The sequence below is a fragment of the Schistocerca americana genome, chromosome X (genome assembly GCF_021461395.2).
Source record: "Schistocerca americana isolate TAMUIC-IGC-003095 chromosome X, iqSchAmer2.1, whole genome shotgun sequence".
NCBI classification, from domain to species: domain Eukaryota; kingdom Metazoa; phylum Arthropoda; class Insecta; order Orthoptera; family Acrididae; genus Schistocerca; species Schistocerca americana.
This window is the reverse complement of record NC_060130.1, coordinates 664,825,762-664,849,866: the sequence shown is the minus strand read 5'-3', so window position 1 is coordinate 664,849,866 and position 24,105 is coordinate 664,825,762. Positions and strand designations below refer to the sequence as shown.

Sequence of the window (24,105 nt, the reverse complement as noted above, 5' to 3'; positions counted from 1 at the left end):
TTACAGGACCCCATTGTCTGCACTTCCTTGAAAATGAGCTTCCAGCATTATTGGAAGAGGTTCATTAGGTTACAAGAAAGCGTATGTTCCTCCAGCATGACGGAGCTCCAGCACATTCTAGTCATCAGGTGACACATCATGCAAAACTAACATTTCCCAGAAGATGGATCAGTAGATGTGGGCACTTTTCTTGGACACCGAGGTCCCCGACCTTATCCCTTTGGATTTTTGCCTGTGGAGACTGTTGAAAGGCAAAGTCTACAAAGAAAAAGTAAACGCAAGAGCCGATTTAATCATTTGGATTATGAATAGGGCAGCCCTCATAAAAGTACACAGAGATGACCTCAGAAGAGTTACATGTGGTGTTATCAAGATAAGTCAAAAGTGTGTTGAAGATGGTAGGAGAATTTTTGAAAAACAACTTTGAACATGATTTGCCTTTGCTTTGAGTATGTCAGGGTTACGTACTAACAGCTGTATCTCTATACTCAATAAAATGCGGACACATTTATATGGAGTTTTTTTTATGCAGTTTGTCTATACTACCACATGCTACAATATATACTGTTCCTCCTCAAACACTCTGTATACACACGTGTGTGTGGTTCCTGTTCGTTCAGATATCCACAAATCCGGGTTCGAACCTGGTCAGGCACAAATTTTCATCTGCTGCCGTATCTGTATTTTAATGCACTGTGACAGCCTGGACATCTGTCCTTCAATATGTAATTGATTAACAAGGCTATCTGTTTCGATTCATAGCGGTTTGTTCTTACGGACATGTCCGAAAGAAGTCACACACACACACACACACACACACACACACACACACACACATACATTTGCATCTTAAATTCTGTTCAGAAAATGTTTGGCAACTCAGTGATAGTGATGGACTGGAACTTCATTAACCTACTCATTTCACTAAATATAGTTGTAATTTTCTGAACAATTCATGTTTAATAAGTGATGGCGATTTGGAAATTTTATGTTTGTGGGATGGTTACTTTTTATATGTTAATTACAGTGTCCCTCGGTGTTTACTTTGTGGGAAACCTGCTTCTTTCTACCCTAGCCTATACTACAGCAATGAGTGAATGCTCATATGCTTGATACCTCACTGGACGTGCTACTGCAACTGTAGCCTAAGATTCAAATCCCACTGGAAAATTATATTTCAAGTCAAATGGTTTTGCTTCTCCTATAATGTCATTGAAAACAATCACAACGAAATTAACTATAGGAATCCTACGAAACCCTTGAGTTCATACTGTGCAGATGAAAAAAGCAGTTTTTCACAATTATCTGATGATACTTGGTGTTTGTCAGATTCCACTAATTATGACTACACTATTAATTGTTGGTTCACAGACACTTTTCTGCCGCTTATTGTAACTCTTTTTTGAATGTTAGAGCTGGAAGAATAGAAACATCAGATTTTTGCCATATGGAATATTCGAATTCACCTTTAAGTCTTCACGTTTCTAGCAACAGCAGAATATCCGTCAGAAAAGCTGACAACAAGAAGCCAGGGCATGCCTGTCTTCTGGTGGGTGTGCCAGTGACAGTGATTTCAATAATAATATAGAATACCAAAGATACGTTGCCAACTCAACCACTGGAGAAGCTCCAAAATTGTGAATCGTGTCTGGTGAATACACTTTCAATGTTTCAGTCCGATTAAGACAGACTGTAAAATGCAAATAATTGTCGCAGTAATTAATTTATGCCATTTTGTTTCCACTCAGTGCATCGATGTATTACAGGTAATGACACTCTAGCCCCTAAATCTAGTTACTGAAATGTGAATAAGACTCTTTGACATATAATGAGGATATTCCAGCCCTTGCTGCCCACAGCTTTGCGATGAAGCTATAGTCACTTCCGAGGTCACTCACAGAGCACATCAGGTGGTATCCTTCCTGGTAGTATAATTGAAACTTGGCAACAACACAGAATATGTTTGGCAACTGTGTGACCGACGAGTTACTTCCTTGATGGCACAAAACTATCCTGCTAAATTCACTTGATATTATCGTGTCATTTGAGTTGAATAATGTAAGTGATTTTCTCTTGAGATGTGATATATGGATATCAGTTAATGCTTTTGAGTCCATGAAAATCGTTCCAAACAGGAAATACAACTACTCTCATCTCGTATGTTGCGATTTAGAGCGGCTGCTGGACCAATAAGTAAGACACAGATGCTGCACCTCTTCTATAGCTCTGAGGTAATGTGCTTGCCTACCAGGTGCAAGCTACTTTCGTTCTCCTTTTGAGACTCACTAAAAGCCAGATATTTTATTCCTTTGTAGCAGAGCTACAAGCAGGCAGATAGAAACTCAATAAGGGAATTGTAAGACGACACTCGAGAAAAATTCGTCTTGCTACTTCATAATGCCACTTTTGTTTTCTGCCGACATATGTTTTGTTGTTGTGAATACATAATTTTATCCATGAACTGCCACATTTTTGTAATACTTGAGTGTGACACATGACAGGAAGTAAATACAGATCTTTTTGATGTTAAAAGTCACTAATATCCTACTAATTCGTGTTAAAATAGGCACAATCCTCTTACAGACACTTATTGCTTTGTTAATATAGACTGCTGTCATGATGTTTCTGTAGTAAGTTGAATTTAATTTGCATTAGTACAGTGACTATTTTAATTGCATTTTCCATTAGTTTATTGAATGCAAGAGTAATCATCAAAGAGAAATTAATCAGCAACTATATTCTTTCACAATATCTAAAACAATCTGACTATGCTGAAGTAGTTTACAAATTCTACGCCTGTAGAAACCTACTGGTTCTAACAATGTCACTAAACCAGTGCAGTTTGAAGAGCAATTTCATCTAGAAATGAATTGCCTTGATGGTTAATCGATCAAGAATGGGAAAGGTAAACATTTACTAGTATATGATCAGAGGGACAATTTCCTGAGAGTTGACTTCCCTATCAATCTCCTGGATAGATTTGTTTCTCAAACCAACAGAGTGCGTTATCATACAGTAGCACATGTGATATAGTTTTGTTGGTCGATTTTCTTAGACTGCGACCAAAAGGTGTCTCAATTGTTGGCAACAAATTCTAGCTGTGATACACACACCCCTGGGGAAGAATTCATAGTCCAAACACACTTTTGGAGCTATCAGGTGGAAAATGTTATGTCCACACTACTCTTTGCTCGAATTTACATCTTTTGGTAGGGCTCAGCCTTTCACTTCTTAGGAAGGTAACGATAAAGGCATCATAACTCGTCACCAGTAATAGTATTGCGCAGGAATGCTCAATGAGCGACCTGATGATCTTCAAGCAAACTGCAATAATAGTCACTCTGTTGATTTTTGTTCTTTTGAATTAGAGCATGCAGTACTCTTACACCAGATTTCTGAACCTTACCTGTTGATTTCAAATGTCACATGATGGTTAAATTATAATCCATCACTTATATCAGTAGTTGAGACTTCCTTACTGTGGAAAACCTTTCATGCCAGAATGATCTTTGTATACACAAGAATATCTTTTTCTGGCGTTTTTTTCCCAAAAGCATTCGCCCCACACACAGTTCACATCTTTGGGGCTGCCTCCTCTGCATTCATCCCTCTATTATAACAAAAGTAAATACTGTGTTGCAGATGTTACACCTGTTTCCACTTGTGACCAAATTTTACAACGCTTAACTGTAGTTAATGATTTTCAAGTATACAAAATCCAATGCTTAAGTACAAGATGAGAACTAGAACTTCAAATTTGAAAATGACAGTTGATACATGCACTGACAGCATCTCGCTGCGCCCACTTGGGCAGCGCTCAATTTCAGGCGGCGGGTGGCGTCAGGCCGGTGGCTGGTAGCCGATGCAGTGGGAGGAAACGCTTGAGTGTATGCTGTTCTGATCACATCACAGCCACGAGCTGTCCTGCAGAATTGTTTTTGGAAGTATTTCTTATTACTGGTGGGTAGAATGTGAAACAAATTATCTTCGATGTTCAATCAGACTCATAACTTTCGACAAGGGCTGAAATATGATTAGAGAGAGAGAGAGAGAGAGAGAGAGAGAGAGAGAGAGAGAGAGAGAGAGATACAGTTGGACATGAACACGTGACTATAAGTTTGGAATCCATGACGATTACCACTAGACCACGGGCTCACACAACATGACAACATCTCAGAAATAGACAACACTTACGCACCTTACAGTGTTGCCAGATTGTGCAGATGGCTCGACTTAGTGTTGTCGGGGGCGGTCGGTTTTATTGCCAGCTTAAGTGAACGACTTGGACTTAGTTTCTGTGGCGACCAGCCGGCTGTCAGTTTTTATGTCTAACACTGTACATTTGTAGGTGCCAGGCCGTAGCGATCTGCCATTAGCCAGAGTTACTTATGTGAGTCAATTCCCTGTTTTGTTGACCATATGACCAGTAGACTGATTTCCCATTTGTTTTCTGTTTGGTTTGTAATGAATCATTTCCTGAGTGGCCATATATGACAGCCCTGTTCTCTATTATAAGTCAACTCTACCAGTTTTCAGCTGGAGGGTGAAGGGCGTTTTTGTTTGTCCTGGACATGATGAGCCAGTCTTCCCCTAATCCTTCTTAAATGGATTGCAGTCAGAGCCAGCTAGGCTGATTTTAAGAATGAGTAATTCCCCTTCTCCATCACAGTCGTTGTTTTCCAACACCCATCACTTAAAAAGTTCTTTAAATCTTGCCGGAAAGCAGCACCTCACAGAAGCTTTATTAGCATGAGCAGGAAATGGTCAGTGAAAATGTTTCCTTTCTGCCCCTGATTCTGATTAGGTAGAAGTGAAAGTGAAATAATAATATTGAGCAGCTTGGAAGCTCGTGAAATCAGGAAGTTGATCAGTGGTCCTCCTGGGTGCTGCAGTCATGGATTCCCTGGGATGGAGGTGCTGACTGGAGAATAGTATTGATTTCTGTGTTCGGAGACTTAGTGATCCATGAAGTATTCCTTCCAGTATTGAAAGCTGAGAGGTTGGTAAGTGCGATTCCCATGCATTGATATGGAGTGTTCAGTGTTTTTCATATTATAGTGTTGCTTTTTGGCATGGGTGGATATCCTTAGTAGGCAGAGTTCTCAAGTTGGTTGTGGAGTTGAATAGCTAGTTTGATAGTTGATGTTTTACTCAACAAAATGGACTTGGCAAGGTTTTCAGTGAAGCCTGTAAATTATATTTGTTTCTTGGGGAATTGGAGTGTGATGTTTTGGTACACTCTTTATGCATTGACTTTTAACTGCATTCCTGATTCTTTTTGTTGTGGAGAAAAATGGCAGGAGTGATTAGGAGCAAGCTGGAGGTGGTGTATGAACTGTTAGTGGTGTAAATATTCCAGTCCAGAATCTTCCTGATAGAAGTTGGATTGCTACAGGACATTGACATCGGAGTAGTGAGAAGTTTAATCTTGTCTCAGGGGTCAAACTGAGCTGGCAACCCTTATGCAGACATTATTTTACATGTGCAGAAGTACAGAGAATTAATCTGGGAAATCTGTGTCACTGCCTAAGCTACAACATACAGCAAGAAATACACTTTCAGGTGTCACCTGAAGGTAAGGTAAGGTCTACAACTAGAGGACAAGTGTAGAAAAAGAAATTAAGAAAAAGAGCAGGAAAGCTCAAAAGGTCGAAGAGAAGAGACTAAGGGAAGAGAAAAAGAAGAAAGCGAAGAAGAAAATGTAAGAACAAAAAGGAAAAAGAAAAGAGGGAATAGGGAAAGGAAAAAGGGATGAGGGAAATCAGGGAGAAAATGGTAAAAGATGAGAAAGAGAGACAGGAAAGGGATGATAAGAAGAAGAAAGAGATAATGCAGGGACTAGATTCAGTTTATGCAGTGAGAGAGGAAATGACATAATAAATCCAGAACCTGGCTGAAAAAACTAAGGAGGTTTTGAATGGGTATATGAGAGAATAGAGAGAAAATCGGGGAGGAAGTGAAATCTCAAGAATTAAATTTTGCAAGGTGGACATGAAAATAGAAACAGTAGGTCAGGATATGATTCCCATTCAGCATAATTAAGATTTTATGCACAGGGGTAGGCAGTCAGCCTTTTAATAAATTCTGGGGAAGTTCGAGGTGACACCCAATAGAATTTCTAAACCAGTTTGTGAGACACCGACAATTACAATGATCAGGACTTATAGGCAGTTCAGAATTTGGTGGGAGAAGAAAAACTAGTTGGTAAATGTTTGTGAGTAGTTTAGTACCTGAATTCCAAAAGAATCAGGAGCACTGCCATTACAGTATCACTTGTGGGAACCGTACCAAAGTAGGCATGGAACACAAGAAAAGTATGAGTTGCAGTTAGTAGAGAATACACAGATTCTGTATGTGGCTTTTGAATCATAAACATCAGGAGGAATGGCAAGAGGAACCAAGCAAAGAATTATTGGAAACAGATAGAAACAGGTGTGACATTATGGAGCCTGATCATGGGGAAACTCCTGAACATTATCAGACATACTGGGATGTTTCAGAGTCATGGTATTTCTGAAAGCATAAGGTCAGAAAAAAATACAGGGTAAATTCATAATTATAATCATGGAGCAAGAGAAGGATGAAAGGGTAAATAGAATACAGCTGGTTGTATATGGCAAGAGAGGAATAAATTAAAGAAATTTTACTATCAAATGTTCAATGATATATTGTTCTGTAGATCTCAGAAATTCAAACCACTGGAGATTTTGCATACCTGAACATCTAATCATGAAAACCGTCAGGGCATCTCACAAAAGTGTGGTGACTTTGGGTCTTCCAAGATGAGAAATATACTATCCATGTCTTTACACTCTACCTATCACTGAGACAAGTATGTAAAACAAAACTATGTGATATCTTCGCCAAGTAACTAAGTCCTATATTCAAAGAGGGGTGGGAGAGATGCAAAATATTATTCCACAGTATCCATTCAAACTGGTGTGTGTGGATCTGGCAGGACCTTTACCGAGTGGCCGTTTGAGAAGGGCTACCAGAAAGGCTTTAATGAGATGTTTGTTAGTTTAATTTTGTCTGAAGGTAGCTGTGCAAAAGGCAGTCCTGTTGGCTAATGGTCCGCAGTTTGTTAGTAAGGTGTGAAAAGAGAGATTGAAAGGGTTTGGGATAGGAGAAAGTGCGGTGAGCATGTGATTCAGGAAATCAGGCATTAATTATGAGCAATGTTCTGGTAGCACAATACTATGTGGCCAAATATTCTGAAAAAGATAAAAAAAACTCTTTAAAGGTCATACCTCCTGAATCTACCAGTGTTGTTGTGGAGGAAATTGCTTTCAGGACAAAGCCCTCATGCTGGTAGAAAGAGAAAGTAGCTTATCCTCCATGGTACAGTAGGAATAGAATCCATATTTGTGAAAAGCCAGCTAGTAAGCAGCACCTTACGGGAGCTCTATTAGCAGGAGTGGGAAATGGCCATTGAAAATGTCTGTATTCTGCTCCTGATTATGATTAACTGGAAAGCTTGAAAGTGAAATAATTTTGTGGAACAGTTTGAGAGCTCGTGAAATCGAGTAGTTGGGCGGTAGCCCTCCAGGGTGTTGGAGTCATTGACTCTCTGAAGTGGAGATGCTGATTCAGTAGTAGTTTTGACATCTGTGTTTGGCAACTTAGTGATCCCTGAGGTATTTGTTCCAGTGTGGAAAACTGAGAGGACTGGCAATAGCGTTTCCTGTGCATGAGTGTGGAGTGCTCAAGAGCTCTACAGTTTTTTTATAGGAGAAAGTTGCTTTTTAGTGAGGGTGCACATGGTCAGTTGGTGAATTTATACAAGTGTGTGGTAGGCCGAACATCTGGTACAGCTACTGAAACCTCTTGTTGGTTACTGACCACACCAAGTTAGGAATGGCCAGATACAGCGATGCATCTCGCAGTGCTGTTCAGAATGTAATGTGCATTCACCTCAGCCAGACTGACAAGTCTGCAGTGGCAGAGCACAGTATCAATGAAAGACACATGTTTGTTTGTAAACAGTCAAAGCTGCTGTGCATGCCAACAGGTTCTCGGGTTCAGTCATCAAAGAGACAGTGGAAATTAGAGTACATGACAATCTTGTCAACTGGGATAACAGTTTTCAACTGACTTCCACATGGGATGTGATGTTAGGAAAAAAACATCAGCAACACTCTGATGTGGAAGTGGTAGAGGCAGCGGGTAGAACAGACAGCCAGCACCAAGACTAGACACCTGGATGCCCCCTTCTACCAGTGGTGGGGCCCCCACATCACCACTTGTCCTGGCACAATTGTCGCACCTGTTGGGTCCTTGGAAGAGGAGTCTTCAGTCCAGTAGCTATAAAGAAACTTAACTGGACATAAACCCAACACTTCACCTAAAGATAATGAGTAGGAAACTCATCGAAACATCGCGATGATGCAAGGCCACGGTGATTTACGATATTGTTTATTTTGTATTTGTCCATTTTCATTGTGAAGAGAGACTGGTACCTGTAGCCATCCAGGGTTTATTTAATGACTTTCATTATTACATTTAATTATCTTTTAGGAAAACTGTCTTCAAAAAGGGATTAAAACACAACAAATTTTTTAATGTTTCGTTTAGAGCTAGTTTTAGGCTCATCATAAACTTCACCGCGGCCAACATTTTTTAAGCTTTGTTTAAAATCTTCAGCAGTTTTGTCATAAATCATTCTCATTGTTTTTGATTGTTTTTGAACTAACTGTGCATCATAATCTAACAATCCATTTACCCCAAGACAGGCATGTGTTTCTTAATTTCCACTTGTACGACTACGTAATCTATAAGGGATCTACTATCTGGAGCAACTTAATTAGGGAAATTTATCACTGGTACTAAATTATAAGTGGCTAACAGCACCTCATGATTGGACCTTCTTCGTCCGTGAAGTATGCTGGAATTGGAAAAATAGTGACCACGGAACCCATGTATGATTAGAGTTATGTTCTTTCATGCACTCTTAATCTGTTGCACACTGTTAAAGCAACATCTGTACACATTCTTTTTCCGAGTTACCTAGTTCGTTTTTAATCTGTCAGGAATAAAAGTGGAATATCTTTTGTGTAAAAGTGAGATTGTTTGAGTAGTGAAAGAGCTATATGATGTGATTTGCTGCCAGCAGAGAATATAGACAAAAGTTTTTTTTATATACCAAAGGAAAAAAGAAGGCAGGAAGTAATCTGATGAAGAGCAAATATAAAATGGAAATGAAAACTTACGCTGGGAAGCAAAGTGGAAAACACAGTAAAAAGTGTATCCTAAAAAGGAAAAAGAAACTTGGAAATTTGTTTTTGAAATTTAGTTTGTTATGTATCAACCTTGTTCATAATTTATCACTGTCTGATTATTAAAAGGCAGTATAGAATACAGGACATAAAGAAATTAAAAATGCTGCGTTTACATTAAAGCAATTCTAAATTGTCGTTGGGCAAAATATGTCTCTAATATTAACCATTTTTTTTGCTGTAGAGTTTCAGAATGAGGGAAGAATGAAACACTGCATTGAAACTGAGCTGAGAATAACTGACTATGAGGAACTTGGTCAAAAATACTGTGAAATAAAATCACATTTTAAAAAATTGGGCTCCAATGGCCGAAGGAAGTTTAAGAAATACGTTCCACAGCGACTGCTGGAGGTGAGTCTTTCAAAGATTACTGTGTCATTTAGCATGGTAGTGACATTTTTATTAACTGCTCCCATGTATTACAAATTTGCCTTCCAAACAAACAATTGCTCTTTTCTGTATATTAGGATACCTTAAGCACATGGCTTTGCCTAAAATTTGCATTATTAAAGTGTGTGTTTGATATAGAGCGATGTAAAAGGGTGAGGAAGTTTTTGAGACCATTTCATTGGAATTCAGTTAATTAATTAGTTTTCACGTTATTAAGGATTTTTGGGTATTATGGGTGGGGATGGAAATATTGCCTGTGCTTCAATAATAGCTTCATGAAGGCGTTACCACTGAGCTGTGTTTAATGCAGGAGACTTATTACATTGAGTTTGCTTCACTCATCAATCATCATAGCTTTGTATTAGTTATGATACCTGTCAACTTATGTTTTTATATATTAAGTTAGGCAAGCCATTTTTATTTAAATTCTCTGCACTTTTCCAAAATCCTTTCAGATGAATAGCACATTGATTCCTTGTACAGCTCTCATAGGATATGAAAAGGGGATATCCCTCGCTACATCTGTAGCATACAATAATCTACATAAGTCCCTTGGGTGTAGCTACATGACAAGCACCTTAGGGAGTTCTGTGAGTGCAGTGGTTTTCAACTCTCTTTCCTGGAAACACTTCCAACTGTTCTATGGAAGAGATGTTGTATATTTGAGTCATATTATTCATTTTTGGCAGTCATTTATGTGATACCACCTTCATGGAGTCAGTATGTTCAATCTCACAATGTGTCCCATATTTATGTGTAGTTGCAAGATCATTGCAAGGTTTATCACAGTATGTGGACAGTCCCCATAACTTTTCAGATTTTAATAGTTCAAAATCTTAAGATTCATAATGTATATCAAATCTGCTGCGGCTAAAAGTGTCATTTCATCAGTTTGTCTGAGTTATTAGTCCTAGAAAGTGAAATGAATGTGATAACTGGATCATCACATCAGTGTTCCTTTGTATCAATAGTTATTGGCTGTATAATATAACAACGAAAATAATCAGTTATTGACAATATAATGTAAATGGATAGATAAAAAATCTATTCACAAAGCGGCAGCAGGAGAACACAAGCACAAAAACGTTTAACTTTTACAAGCTTTTGGAGCCAGTGGATCCTTCTGGCAGAAGAGTTGAAGGGGAAGGATGAGGGGTGAAGAAAAAGGGCTGGAGAGGTTACCCAGAACCCTGTGTCAGGAGAGGCTTACCAGATGGTATGAGAAGGAATAACTGATTGTTGGGGACTGCACTGGACGAGATTTGAAAACCTTAAAGGTGGAAGACAGGGCAGTATGCAAGACAGAGATTACTACTAAAACATCATACATGAGTTAATAAGAGTGAAAAGCTAAGTGCACTGTATGTAACAGAGGTGGGAAGGGGACAGCAAAAAATAGACAGGCCAGGAAATGACAGATGTAGAAAACAAAAATAGAATGACGAAAGTAGTAGTTACTGTGAATAAATGCTGAGAGGGAAGGAATTAACATATATTATTGCCAGGTTGGTGGCGAGAACCAAGGACATGTTGTGCTAGTTCCCACCTACAGAGTTCTCAGAAACTGGTGTCTTGGGGGAAGATTCCAGATGGCATGTGCGATAAAACAGGCACCGATGCCATGACTATCATGTTGTAGAGCATGCTCTGCAGCAGGATATAGTGTGGTGCCCTCTGCCTATGCCCATGCCCATTTATCCTGGCTGATAACTGGGTGGTAATCATGCCAATGTTAAAGTCTAAACAGTGTTTACTTATCAGCTGGAATATGATGTGTTGTTTCACAGGTGCCTCTCCCGTTGATAGTATATGTTTTTTCAGTTACAGGCCTTGAATAGGTGGTGGTAGGAGGTTGCATAGGTCAAGTCTTGCAGCGGGTACCATCACGGGCAGGGCAGGGTCGTCTGAAATACGTGTCCATGCCACTCCCACCACACAACTTGCTTGTCACCATTGATGCCATTTCCCTCTATACCAGCATCCCCCACCTGATTCCATATGTATGACATCCTTCTTGCTCACTTTAATCAACTTTATACTTACCAACAATTACTTCACATTTGAGGGGCCGATGTACAAACAGATGCGGTGTACAGCCATGGGAACCAGGATAGCTCCTTCCTATGCCAACCTTTTCATGGGCCACTTGGTGGGGGCTTTCCTGGGGTTCATAAGCCTTCAGCCCCTTGTTTTGTATAGATACATTGATGATATCATTGCCATATGGACTCATGGTGCAGCTACCCTGTTAAAATTCCTGGAATCTCTAAATACTTTCTCCCAATTAAATTTCATTTGGTCATATTCGGAATCCCATACCTTTTTCCTTGACGTTGATCTTGTCCTTACCGAAGGCCAGCTACACACTTTCACCCACATTAAACCTACTAACAAACAACAGTACCTACACTTTGACAGTTGCCATCCTTTCCATGTCAAATGTTCCCTCTCATACACCCTTGGCATTCAAGGCAAACATATTTCTTCAGATGCAGACTCTTTACAGCATCATACTCACCTCAGGCTTCACTGGATGTAATTACCCCAACATCCCAATAGCCTAGTTCAAAAGCAAATTTCCCGGGCCATCACATCCAATCCTGGTAGTGCCGATCCCTCCAAAAAACAACTTCGAAGCACACCATTTGTCACTCAGTATTATCCTGGTCTTGAATGTATTAATCAGCTACTTTGACAAGGCCATAAGTTCCTAAAATCCTGCCCTGAAATGAGATCCATTCTGTCTGAGATTTTGCCCATCACACCTAGAGTAGCTTTTCGTCACCCTCCCAATCTCCGCAATATCCTTTTCAGACACTATGCTCCTTCTGCACCCATCTCCCTACCCTATACTTTGTACCCCTGTGACTGTTCCCATTGCAAGACTTGCCCTATGCACCCTCCTACCACCACCTACTCCACCCCTGTAACTGGCAAAACATATACTATCAAAGGAGAGCACCTTTGAAACAATACATGCCATATTTCATCTTTTATGTAAACACCGTTCAGCCTTTTATAAAAACATGATTACCACCCAGTTATCAGTCAGGTTGAATGGGCATAGGCAGAGGGTGTATACCAGCAACACAGCATGCTCTACAACAAGACAGTCATGACTTCTGTGCCTGTTTCACAACACACGCCATCTAGAATCTTCCCCCAGACACCAGTTTCTCATAACTCCACAGGTGGGAACTAGCACTACAACATGTCCTTGGTTCTCGCCACCAACCTGGCCTTAATTTAAATTAATTCCTTCCATCTCAGCATTTATTCACAGTAACTACTCCTTTCTTCACTCCATATTAGTTCCCAACATCTGTCGTTTCCTGACATGTCTATTTTTCACACTGGTTTGTACCATTTAGTAACAACAATGTTCCTGAATTTGAATTAGTAATGATTACAATGCATTTCCTGTGAAAGCAGTTCGCCTTGTTTGATTGACTGTGCAGCTGATACTATGTTGGAAGGGAGCAATCTCTAGTTGATATTTGTACACAGAGTTAACATTAAACATATTTGATCATCTTTCTGTCATTACGTTTCACTTATTTGTTTCTGGGAGTATTAACTAAACTGGTAAATAACTTGTTTGTGGTGTCCTTTGCAGTGTAAAGTGATAAGTTGTGAGTTTTTTTTCAGTAGAATTTTATTTTGATCTTATATTGGCTCCATTTGAAACAAATTTTATTGTATGTCATAACAACATTTGAATATATCATTATACAAGGGTTGGGACTTAAATAGTGGCAATTATTTATTCAGAACTGATACAAAAGAGTTACATGTTTGCACTTTTTACTGTCCTTCAAAGTAGTAACCAGTGTTGTGTAGAACCTTTTGCCAATCATGTGGAAGGCGTAGTATACCGTTAGCAGAGCCTGTTCTGTTGATGGTGCGAATGGAGTGGTCTACTGCCTGTCGAATCTCTGGAACAGTCCTGAAGCGAATGCCGCCATCATTGCACAGCATTACTGTTCATTTTTGGAGCATCACCTGCAACCAGCTTTGGGAAAGAAGCGGTGACACTTTCTGCACAACCCACCCATCATTTTGCACGACAATGCGCTGGTGCATACAGTGAAAGCTGTGGCTGCTCTGTTTGGTCAATGGGACTGGTAAGGAGTGTACCATCCACCATACTCCTCAGACTGAAGTCCTTGTGCCTTTGATTTGATTCCAAAGATGAAGGAAACACTTCGTGGTATTCGCTTCAGAACTGTTCCAGAGATTGGACAGGCAGTAGACCGCTCCATTCGCACCATCAACAGAACAGGCTCTGCTAATGGTATACTATGCCTTCCACATCACTGGCAATGGGTTCTACACGACACTGGTCACTGCTTTGAAGGACAGTAACAGGTGCAAACACGTAACTCTTTTGAATCAGTTGTGAATAAATAGTTGCCACTATTTAAGTTCCAACCCTCATAGATAATTTTATTTCATTTAACATTTGAAAACTAGAATTTAGAAGTAATACCAGCAAGATTTATGTGTTTCTGCTAGCAATGTATCAAGATTTGCTACAGACTTATTGACATGATGTACAGTGTACACTGCTCTAATACACTGCTGTGTGGCTGGATTGAAGAATTTTTAGCAAACAGAACACAGCATGTTGTTATCAATGGAGAAACGTCTACAGATGTTAAAGTAACCTCTGGCGTGCCACAGGGGAGTGTTATGGGACCATTATTTTTCACAATATATATAAATGACCTAGTAGATAGTGTCAGAAGTTCCATGCGGCTTTTCGCGGATGATGCTGTAGTATATAGAGAAGTTGCAGCATTAGAAAATTGGAGCGAAATGCAGGAAGATCTGCAGCGGATAGGCACTTGGTGCAGGGAGTGGCAACTGACCCCTAACATAGACAAATGTAATGTATTGCGAATACATAGAAAGAAGGATCCTTTATTGTATGATTACATGATAGCGGAACAAACACTGGTAGCAGTTACTTCTGTAAAATATCTGGGAGTATGCGTGCGGAACGATTTGAAGTGGAATGATCATATAAAATTAATTGTTGGTAAGGCGGGTACCAGGTTGAGATTCATTGGGATAGTCCTTAGAAAATGTAGTCCATCAACAAAGGAGGTGGCTTACAAAACACTCATTCGACCTATACTTGAGTATTGCTCATGAGTGTGGGATCCGTACCAGATCGGGTTGACGGAGGAGATAGAGAATATCCAAAGAAGAGCGGCACGTTTCATCACAGGGTTATTTGGTAACCATGATAGCGTTACGGAGATGTTTAATAAACTCAAGTGGCAGACTCTGCAAGAGAGGCGCTCTGCATCGCGGTGTACCTTGTTCGCCAGGTTTCGAGAGGGTGCGTTTCTGGATGAGGTATCGAATATATTGCTTCCCCCTACTTATACCTCCCGAGGAGATCACGAATGTAAAATTAGAGAGATTAGAGAGTGCATGGAGGCTTTCAGACAGTCGTTCTTCCCGCGAACCATACGCGACTGGAACAGGAAAGGGAGGTAATGACAGTGGCACGTAAAGTGCCCTCCGCCACACACCATTGGGTGGCTTGCGGAGTATAAATGTAGATGTAGATTACATTATTTGTATTCCATGTATCCCACAGAGTGTGGTCTCTGGGATGTGGAAAGAAGTTGGAGATGTAAATTTACTTTAAGTGCACTACAGTGAAATGGCTTTACATTACTGTGTTACAGTGCTAACTCTAATTATAAACTTAGCTAAAACATTAAGCTGACCATTACACAGTTTTTAATAAACTTATGTTTTATATTTATTGTTGATTAACAGGTTACTGCCAATGATACAGGATCACAGATGAGTGGTTGGTTACTAAAGCGAAAGAAGAATTCTTGGAAGCGTTACTGGTTTGTTCTAAAAGATCAGGTCCTGTACATATATAAGGCTTCAGAAGATGTAGCAGCTCTGGAAACTGTCCCAGTTCTTGGGTATACTGTGGAACAAATGAAAGAAGTAATTTTTGTTTAATTTAATATCTTTCGTCTTTCAGAATCTAAGAATAAATTATTAATAAAACTGTAAATCTGCTGATGTATCAATTCACTTGTGACTGTCAAAAAATCATACCTGCGTTTCCATAATTCATATCATGAGCCAGGCCCTACACATCTGTTTTTCCATGCCACCAGCTGGTGAAGAAGAGCCAGAAAAATATTAAGTTTATTATTTTAAGAGAACTTTGACCATAATCTGTGTACTGTCACATTACCTTAGCTCCCACGCAATTTTCTCTCCTCTCTCCATTTGTGATCACAACAGCTGCCTTGAGCTAGATACTTATTTAACCATTGAGAATCATTGAAAGTAGCTGTACGGTATACCATTAATTCACATTTTGTGGGCCAATGATTTCTGCAACAGATATTTGGCTCCTGACATCATCTGGAATAAAACTTAAACTAATCTCTTCTTTTCTACAGGAAACTGCACTTTCACAAAACCTGTTCCAACAGATTTCATCCATTATTGCTTTTTGCATTCTTGTTTCCATTTTCATCATTAACCCCCTCCCTCTCTTTTTCAACACCACAAGATACTGCAGTTCTTTCCTTATATATTTTGTTAGACCATATACCTCACTGTTTGTTGAGGAAGTTTCCAGAACTCTTACATTTATCATGTTGTTTGATGTATTTGGTTCAGTCTCAAATAACTCATCAACTCTGTTGTTTAGAATTGGTGTGGACAAATGCCTATGAGGCACAGGGATTTTGAAACAGTTAATAGTCACATTTTTTATTTGTCACTGGTTGTTAAACTTATTAAATCTGTCTAGAGGGACTTCAAGAACATGTTCCATTACTTTATCAGGAGTATTTAGACCACATTCTTAAGCCTTACATACACTAAAATAATTTTTTCTTGGTAGTGGATTCATTGGGTAGCAAGACCTACAAATAAATCCATGGTATGGCAGTGGTTACCTGCCAACCTATTCAGGGCCATCTAGAGGAGTGCTTCCGAACCATCCAGAATTCCAAACCCCTCACCTTGTTCAGATTTATTGATGACATATTCATGATGTGGCTCGTAGGTGAGAACACCCTATCCACATTCCTCCAGAACCTCATCTTCTCCCCCATTCCTTTCACCTGGTTCTCCTCAACCCAACAAGCCATCTTGCTTGATGTTGACCTCTACTCAAAGATGACTACATCAGTACCTCCATCCATATCAAACCTATCAACCACCCGCAACAGCTGCCACCCAATCAGTACCAAGAAGTCTCTTCCATACAGACTAGCTGCCCATGGCTATCACATCTTTAGTGATGAGCAGTCCCTCTCCAAGTATGCCAAGGGTGTCACTGAGACCTTCAGAGATCAAATTACCCTCCCAACCCTGTGCAGGAACAGATCTCCCATGCAGTCACCCACCACCTGAAGTCCCACCATCTGTCCACAAAGGAGCATTCCATTCATGACTCAGTACCATCCAGGACTGGAGCAACTGGATCACACTCTCCACCAGGGTTTTGTCTACCTCTCGTAGTGCTCTTAAATGAGGAATATCCTACCCACTATCCTTCCCACCTCTTCCACAATGGTATTCTGCTGCACACTGAACCTACCCAATATCCTCTTTCATCCCTACTCTGCCCCTGCCTCCCAACCCCTTGCCTCATGGCTCATATCTGTGTAATGACATGCACATTCTTTCAACACCACAAGGTACTGCAGTTCTTTCCTTATATATTTTGTCAGGCCACATACTCCACTGTTTGTTGAGGAGGTTTCCAGAACTCTTACGGGTCTTTCCTACCAACACCAGCTTATCGGAATTGCCCAGATGTCAACTTTCCCTGTGGTATATCCTACATTCCTGTTACTTCCCTGGCCTCAACCTTCGTTTGTCCCTGTCCTTCACCTGCCTCTCCCCTTCTCTGCTCCCACTCCAACACTAAACAGTCTTCTATTCCACCAATGCACTCGCAGTCTTTTCTTTTTCCCCTCCTCAACTTACCTCCTTTTTCACCCCCCCCCCCCCCCCCCCTGCACATAACCTCCCAACTGCATCTAACTGCCCGACCCTGTCCCCACATGTCCCTGCCCTGTATGCTCCCACAAGTGGCACGTTACCATCCCCAACCCCTACCCTGCTATCCCTCCCTCTACCCACCCCAGTCTCCCAGTCTCCTCCTTAACCCCACCACCCAGGTTGCTTCTCCTATCATGCGTTCATGTGCAGTTGCTTGCAGCCCTGCTTTGCTGGCCAGAGACAGTGCGAGTTGTGCTTGCATGAATGTGTTTGTGTGTGTGTGTGTGTGTGTGTGTGTGTGTACATTAGGAGAAGGCCTGTTGACCAAAAGCTCACATGTTTAGCACTTCTTTGGTTGTGCCTGTCTGCAGCTCAACTTCTTCACTACAGTATGAGTAGCAGTCTATCCTTTTCATAATATTGTCATATTTTTTACTGGATATTTATCCAGTTTATTTTATGTTCAAAAAAGTTCATTCCCCTCTTTTTTCTTTTTTTTCAGCCCTTTGAAGGCAGAGATGCAAAACTTGTGTTCCAGCTGAAACATGAAGGCCAAGCACCTCTTATGTTTTCAGCTGATTCTGAGCACTCAGCCAACAGGTAAGTTTAGATCATATTATGTAACACACACAACATTAAATAAATAATGGTAGTTGCACATCACATAATCCACAATATGCAGGAAACCTCGAACTGCCCCCCCCCCCTCTCTCTCTCTCTCTCTCTCTCTCTCTCTCTCTCTCTCTCTCTCTCTCTCTCTCTCTCTCTGTGTGTGTGTGTGTGTGTGTGTGTGTGTGTGTGTGTGTGTGTGTGTGTGTGTGTGTGTATCTCATATCGTGCTCCCATCCGTGGTGACATTGCAGCTGTTTGGCGAAAGTCACAACTTCTGAAAAAGTGTGTGTTTGTGTGTGGGTGTGGTTGGGAGGGTGTGGGTGTGGTGACACACACAAAATTTGAACAACAATGATTTCTCTTTTCTTTGTGTACATGTTGATGTACAGTACAGTTCTGTAGAATGTATGCTTGATTTGAAACTTCCTGGCAGGTTATAACTCCACTGCAGGGTAAAAATTTGTTCCTGAAACAGTCACTGAAGCTGTGGCTAAGCCATTTCTCCACAATATTATGTCTACCAGGAGTGTTAGTTCTGCAAGGTATGCGGAAGAACTTTTTTGAAATTTTGAAGGTAAGAAGAGAGGTACTGGCAGAAGTGAAACTGGGATAGCAGGTTGTGAGCTAAGCTTGGGTAGTTTAGTTGGTAGAACAATTGCTCCTGAAAGGCAAAGGTCCTAGGTTCGACTCCTGGTTCAGCATACAGTTTCAATCTGCCAGGAAGTTTTAAGATTAGCTTGGTTTAAGAAAAATCTGTTTACGTCAATTGGTCTATGTTTATTTTCTGAAAAATCTGATCTTTGTTAATATTTCTTTTATATAATAAACACACATTAAATCAAGCTGAATAAGCCCATAATCTCTAAACCAGTACTTACCTTATTCCTTGGGCTACAGCTAATGGCCCCAGAATAACGAATTACGTTCTGTTGTTCAGTAATTGGCCCTCCCTCCCCCGAAGCCAACTGTGTGGGACCTTGTTCTAAGCCTTTTGGGAATGAAACCTGTGATTAAGACACTGAACACTTTTTTCGGAAACGTGATTTGAATTGCTGACAGGCCATTTGGACTTAGGTTTTGTAATGGTTTCTTTGAAAAGAACACTAATAGTTTTGTTTCTGAATCTGCACTTGTGCTCCACCTCTAATGACTTCATTGGTGACGTGACATTAAACCTTAATCTTCCTTCCTTTCTCCTTCTAGCACTTTTTGAAGATTGCGAGATTAATAATCAAAATACTGTAAATATTGGCTGAACACCTGAAAACATTATATCTAAGGAAATTTCAGAAATCCCTTTGCTTCAGTCCTTTATATGTTTGTCTTGCAACAGACAGATGTTTTCGATATTTGCATATAATTTAGTATAACTTTTTCTTTGAAAGTACACAAGCATTGTGGAAAGTGCTTATTCTGTACAATCTATGATCATCTCATTTAAGTAGGGTATGCAAGCAATTATGTGTCACCTGGACATCTTCAATTATTCACTCTTGCTTAAGTTCTTATTGATACCAAGAAATATCTCCCATTTGAGATGACATTGTGAAACTTGCCCCTTCAATGAATGACTGTTTCTAGTAAAAGATAAAGTAATATTTCTATTTCTTCTTCCATGTTGTTCCTAATTTCTGACTTATATTTGCTTGTGATTGATGTTTCTGACTTGACATTTTCTATCTCAAATATCAGTCAAGATTGCACCATTGTCCTTCACATTTTGATGAAGGAACTCCCGTTTTAAACTGAACTGTAAGTACGGCTAGAGTTATTTAAGCAGTTGCTAAATAAATTCCAACTTGCATTATTCAGAATTGGATAAAGTTGAATGCCAGAGATATTTGTGATTATTGGTTGGCTTTCTTAGTGTAAGATGAGAATTTAACAGATTTGTTTGCCTGTTTCAAGTGAGCGTTGTGACATAGTGTCTTTAGTTTCTTCTATGCATTTTGTATGGAAAGATACCAACATTAAGCATTTAATACAAGTAAAAGTAACTCCTACTTGTAAGTAGTGTGTAGGAAAATTGGTCACAGATATGATGTTTGATGTATATAATTGAGGAACAATGTCATTCTTTTTAAAAAGTTGAAAAAAAGTACACAGATTCAGACCACTCCATTAAAATTACAACTTGGCTGCTGTTTTTGCCTCAATAAACCAGTTGTACATGAACTGTACATTTGTAGCTATTTTTCATTGGCATGTCAAAAATATAATTTTATAATTTCTCTTGTGTTTATTGTGTACTTTGTGAAACTCTGAAAGAACTGCTCCTTTTTTCAGCACCTATGCCATTGATGTGCAGAGAACTACATAGCCTCTCCTTGGATGTGCTGAGCATTTCATATTCTGTATAACAAGACAGTATTATAGAATGCAACTTTTTAACTCATATCGGAATGTACCTGAGTCACTGAATTTTGAATCGACTTTACTACTGTTGGTGTTACATAACTGTTTTATTTTTTAGGTGGATATCAGCTGTGAGGGAAGCAACAGTTTTAAAGGAATGAAGAAGAAACCAAAAAATAACTGTGGGACCTATTTATATTACTGCCTTACTAGTGTGAGATTTTCTGTTGTCACACTTGCAGCTTTTTTAAAACCATTTTTGAGATGGAGTGTTTTATGGACTGTGCAGCTTGTTAATTTAATACCTCTACTAGCATTGTAAATAAAATGCCACTGTTTGTACATTGTGTAATTTGTACAGTCACTATATTTTATGAAATCTTTTAATATAATTTGTAATAAAGAAATGAAGAAAGAATTTATGTTTTCTTTGTGGATTAAGGCACCCTCTCACAGCATTGTCTCATGTATATCATACTTCCTGCAAAATATTTGTCTGATAATGTTAGAGAATTTTATCTTTGTTGGATGTATGGTCTTTTAGGCCAGCCTTTTCTTCCAGATATCTGTCAAATTTGATGTATTGAGCCAAATGTTCAAATTTTCAAATGTGCTTGAATTCCTAAAGGACCAAACTTCTGAGTTCATCAGTCCCTAGACTTACACACTACTTATACTAACTTATGTTAAGAACAACACACACACACACACACACACACACACACACGCACACACACACACACACAAGCACACACACACACACACACACACACACACACACACACACACACACACACACACCCACACCCATGCCTGAGGGGGGACTCGAACCTCCAGCGGGAGCGGCCACGCTATACATTACATGGCACTGTATTGAGCCAAGCTTGATTTGTGTTATGTAACTTTGCTCATGTTAGACAGTTTTTGATAAATGAAATAAAACTGGAAACATCAGTTGTATACCTCTGATAGTTCATAAATTTTTACCATATCGATAGCAGTGACAGATAGCTAACTACCGTTGAATGCTTTGTGGAGATCTTAAACGTTTTGTTAAGTGTTAGGGGAACTGTGTCATCGTTGGTATAACACTCTAGTTGTTATGATGTCTCTGATGCCATTCTAACACAGTTGTTAAGGAAGACTGATATGCTTACATACATTTAATTGTTGCTTATGCTGTTATCAACTGGGGTAGACAGTATATATATATATATATATATATATATATATATATATATATATATATATATGGTCTTCAGTCCTGAGACTGGTTTGATGCAGCTCTCCATGCTATTCTATCCTGTGCAAGCTTCTTCATCTCCCAATACCTACTGCAGCCTACATCCTTCTGAATCTGCTTAGTGTATTCATCTCTTGGTCTCCCTCTACGATTTTTACCCTCCACGCTGCCCTCCAATACTAAATTGGTGATCCCTCGATGTCTCAGAACATGTCCTACCAACCGATCCCTTCTTCTAATCAAGTTGTGCCACAAGCTCCTCTTCTCCCCAATTCTGTTCAATACCTCCTCATTAGTTATGTGATCAACCCATCTAATCTTCAGCATTCTTCTGTAGCACCACATTTCAAAAGCTTCTATTCTCTTCCTGTCTAAGCTATTTAGCGTCTACGTTTCACTTCCATACATGGCTACACTCCATACAAATACTTTCAGAAACGACTTCCTGACATTTAAATCTATACTCGATGTTAACAAATTTCTGTTCTTCAGAAAGGCTTTCCTTGCCATTGCCAGTCTACATTTTATATCCTCTCTACTTCGACCATCATCAGTTATTTTGCTCCCCAAATAGCAAAACTCCTTTCCAACTTTAAGTGTCTCATTTCCTAATCTAATTCCCTCAGCATCACCCGACTTAATTCGACTACATTCCATTATCCTCATTTTGCTTTTGTTGATGTTCATCTTATACCCAACTTTAAAGACACTGTCCATTCCATTCAAGTGCTCTTCCAAGTCCTTTGCTGTCTCTGACAGAATTACAATGTCATTGACGAACCTCAAAGTTTTTATTTCTTCTCCGAGGATTTTAATACCTACTGCGAACTTTTCTTTTGTTTCCTTTATTGCTTGCTCAGTATACAGATTGAATAACATCGGGGAGAGGCTACAACCCTGTCTCACTCCCTTCCCTACCACTCGACTCTTATAACTGCCATCTGCTTTCTGTACAAATTGTAAATAGCCTTTCGCTCTCTGTATTTTACCCCTGCCACCTTCAGAATTTGAAAGAGAGTATTCCAATCAACATTGTCAAAAGCTTTCTCTAAGTCTACAAATGCAAGAAGCGTAGGTTTGCCTTCCCTTAATCTATTTTCTAAGATAAGTCGTAGGGTCAGTATTGGCTCACGTGTTCCAACATTTCTACGGAATCCAAACTGATCTTCCCCAAGGTCGGCTTCTATCAGTTTTTCCGTTCGTCTGTAAAGAATCCGTATTAGTATTTTGCAGCTATGACTTATTAAACTGATAGTTCGGTAATTTTCACATCTGTCAACACCTGTTTTCTTTGGGATTGGGATTATTATATTCTTCTTGAAGTCTGAGGGTATTTCGCCTGTCTCATACATCTTGCTCACCAGATGGTAGAGTTTTGTCAGGACTGGCTCTCCCAAGGTTGTCAATAGTTCTAATGGAATGTTGTCTACTCCGGGGGCCTTGTTTTGACTCAGGTCTTGCAGTGCTCTGTCAAACTCTTCACGCAATATCATATCTCCCATTTCATCTTCATCTACATCCTCTTCCATTTCCATAATATTGTCCTCAAGTACATTGCCCTTATATAGGCCCTCTATATACCCCTTCCACCTTTCTGCTTTCCATCTTTGCTTAGAACTGGGTTTCCATCTAAGCTCTTGATATTCATGCAAGTGGTTCTCCTTTCTCCAAAAGTCTCTTTAATTTTCCTGTAGGCAGTATCTATCTTACCCCTAGTGAGATAAGCCTCTACATCCTTACATTTGTCCTCTAGCCATCCCTGCTTAGCCATTTTGCAGTTCCTGTCGATCTCATTTTTGAGACGTTTGTATTCGTTTTTGCCTGATTCATTTACTGCATTTTTATATTTTCTACTTTCATCAATTAAATTCAATATTTCTTCTGTTACCCAAGGGTTTCTACTAGCCCTCGTCTTTTTACCTATTTGATCCTCTGCTGCCTTCACTATTTCATCCCTCAAAGCTACCCATTCTTCTTCTACTGTATTTCTTGCCCCCATTCCTGTCAATTGTTCCCTTATGCTCTCCCTGAAACTCTGTACAATCTCTGGTTTAGTCAGTTTATCCAGGTCCCATCTCCTTAAATTCCCACCTTTTTGCAGTTTCTTCAGTTTTAATCTACAGTTCATAACCAATAGATTGTGGTCGGAGTCCACATCTGCCCCTGGAAATGTCTTACTCTTTAAAACCTGGTTCCTAAATCTCTGTCTTACCATTATATAATCTA

The 24,105-nt window shown here is 39.7% G+C and overlaps 1 protein-coding gene across 5 annotated transcripts in view; it reads left to right on the top strand.

The window, feature by feature from the left end:
* Positions 1–21,026, top strand: part of LOC124554752 — a 207,831-nt gene extending 186,805 nt beyond the window's left edge. For all 5 annotated transcript variants that reach the window (XM_047128401.1, XM_047128402.1, XM_047128404.1 and 2 more), the window contains 4 exons: positions 9,460–9,626; positions 15,462–15,644; positions 18,172–18,269; positions 20,755–21,026. In XM_047128401.1, the coding sequence (XP_046984357.1) occupies positions 9,460–9,626; positions 15,462–15,644; positions 18,172–18,269; positions 20,755–20,797 (491 nt within the window). In that variant the 3' untranslated portion in view covers positions 20,798–21,026. The remainder of the gene's footprint in view (positions 1–9,459; positions 9,627–15,461; positions 15,645–18,171; positions 18,270–20,754) is intronic.
* The last annotated feature ends 3,079 nt before the right edge of the window (positions 21,027–24,105 follow it).